The following is a 2,425-nucleotide window of genomic DNA, read 5'->3' as shown; positions in this document are numbered from 1 at the left end:
AGAAACACTGGAGACCGGAAATGCAAAGCATTCTTCAGGTAAAGAGTCAGGCGTGACTTCCGCGTTCAGGAAAAAAAAAAAAAAAAAAAAAAAACCCTTCCAATTAGCAAGACTCCCAAACCATGTTGACAATGGACCATCCGCCTCAATGCCACAAAGACTTTAAAAATCTCAATCCATGCCTGGCAAGCAGCTACAATCGCAACAACACAATAGCAAATTCAAAAGGTGGCCCCCTAGCAAATTCAGTGCACAGGGCCCTGAATTCCTATCTACGCCACTGGGTCTGGGTGTCAAACATCTCAAGCTACAGATCACTTGGTTGAACCCCTGATCCAATTCAAAGTCAAAGTCAATACCAATGTGATGGTGTTCATGCGTAGCAACCATGGGCATCACTAGACCGTTTTCTGCTGTGCCCCAGTAAAATCTTAAATTTGAGTTATAATTTACTTTGTTAATCCTGAAATAAAGACATTAATCTATATGCAACAACTGAATTAATGCTTCTAAAAGCAATGCAGTTCAACCGAAGACAAACTTTCCCATGGATGCAGATATCCATGCCTTTCACACAGAAATGTAAGCATGAAGTTGAGGTGGGCTATGAAAAAAATTACAAAACCAGTGGTCGAATGCAGCCTGGTACACACCTGTATGCCACACTTTTAGCAGCTGTGTGCCCTTTATTATTTGCCTTAAAAATATTAAGACTCTTTATGTGAAGTATGATGAAAATGCTTAAATAAATGTTCATAAAACATTGATGTATTCATTTATAGCATTTGTTGTAGTGTAGAAATAGTTGGTTACACAAGTTTGTATAGTTAATTGTGTTGTACATGCAACTGGCTTTCAAAAAAGAAAAGTGATATGAGAATAGGGGGGCCTGTGTCCCAGTAGACCTTCAGGTCTAGCAATGCCCCCGGTAGTAACTAAACCTGAAGCACAGTTCGAAACTGACCCAGTCATGCTGTCAGAAAGTATTTTCTCAAGGTCACAGAAAAGTATCATGGTCTGAATCTGGTTGTCTGCTACTGTGTTTTGGTGCAAAATGTCAGATTGGGCCCCAAACACATGGACAAAGATAATGGACATTCCTCCTGAGTGCCACAAAGACTTGCAAAATCCATGTCTGGCAAAGGGCCCTGGCTCATTCTGTGCTGCAAACTGGGTTACATCACTCAGGCTGTCAGCCTGTCAAGCAGCTCACATTCAATGCATTGTCGATTCCGCTACAAGCTGGCAAAAAGGCTGATAAGGAGATGCTTAACATCCCCAGAATAGCACTGACAGTGTGGCTTCTCTTTATATTACAGCACATGCAGTCAAGTACAATCATTTCAGAAATATTTATCTGAGGTCAAATAAGATAAATTTTATTTATCTAACTAAAAGTACAAAGTCGTTTGTTATTCTAGCACATGTTATAGTTATGCCTAGAGTAGGATAAAATGTTTTACACTGATTCTCATCAGTCAGAATCAGAAAAAGATATTATAAATACATAACAGAGTGAAAAAGAGACGAGATAAAAGTGAAATAAGACTCACCCTGTAAAAATGAAGCAGAACTGAAGTAAAAACATGAAATTACAAATTTAGCATGGTTCTAATTTAGTGTTGTACCTTGATTCTGTGGGACTTGACCAGATGCATGTTGAGTGCTGGAGTGTTAGGCAGAATCTTTCCACATCCTTCCACCGTACAGAGAATATTGGTCCGCACTTCTTTGGTGAGCTCTGTTATGGAGGGTTTAATAATCTCTCTGTCTTGCAAAGGCAACTTCTCGCTGCATTTTTGCCTTTTGTGACGGCTATTACTGTTGACTGTTGATGCAGCCATGATTCAACACACAGCGCACACATTCCCTTCCGGGACACGTCGCATAGCAACCAACTCACCACAGACAGTCCGCACATTTACTTCCGGAAGACGCATAGAAAGAAAGAGGCATACGCCCACACGCAAAGCTAATGAACCAATGGGTGTAACAAATATTTACGAGCTGAAACTTGCTGAAACGCCTTGGCGCGCGTCCAGTGTAGACAGAGCAACTTTTATTGTCTAGCTTTCAGACACGATATATAACACGATATGCTTTTATCAGGGGTTTTGATAAACAGAAGGATTGAAATAGAAATGTTAATTATTTGAATTTATAATTATTTGAAATTATTTAAACAGAAACCTTTAATTAACATTACACACGTTTTTTAATGCACATTTAGCACATTTACAGCGCAAGACAGAGAATTAACATTTTTAGACACATCACAAAAACATACAAAAACAAGATTATAAATGCAATGGATTCTGAATTAAACAAAGATATGATATGAATCAGGACAGCACTAAAATAGAAAATATTTCGACAGAGGAGCACACGTTTTCAATCTTTTCTGCTTTTTTTTTATAATGAAGAA

At 38.6% G+C, this 2,425-nt stretch overlaps 1 protein-coding gene across 1 annotated transcript in view; it reads right to left on the bottom strand.

The window, feature by feature from the left end:
* atmin (ATM interactor) overlaps positions 1 to 1,864 on the bottom strand; it is a 12,610-nt gene extending 10,746 nt beyond the window's left edge. Inside the window, exon 1 of the mRNA XM_073850596.1 lies at positions 1,629 to 1,864. Coding sequence (XP_073706697.1) covers positions 1,629 to 1,844 — 216 coding nt within the window. The 5' untranslated portion in view covers positions 1,845 to 1,864. The remainder of the gene's footprint in view (positions 1 to 1,628) is intronic.
* Positions 1,865 to 2,425: the final 561 nt, after the last annotated feature.

The sequence above is a fragment of the Garra rufa genome, chromosome 11 (genome assembly GCF_049309525.1).
Source record: "Garra rufa chromosome 11, GarRuf1.0, whole genome shotgun sequence".
Classification (NCBI taxonomy): Eukaryota; Metazoa; Chordata; class Actinopteri; order Cypriniformes; family Cyprinidae; genus Garra; species Garra rufa.
Note: the sequence above shows the minus strand (reverse complement) of the source record. Positions and strands in the feature narration are given on the sequence as shown.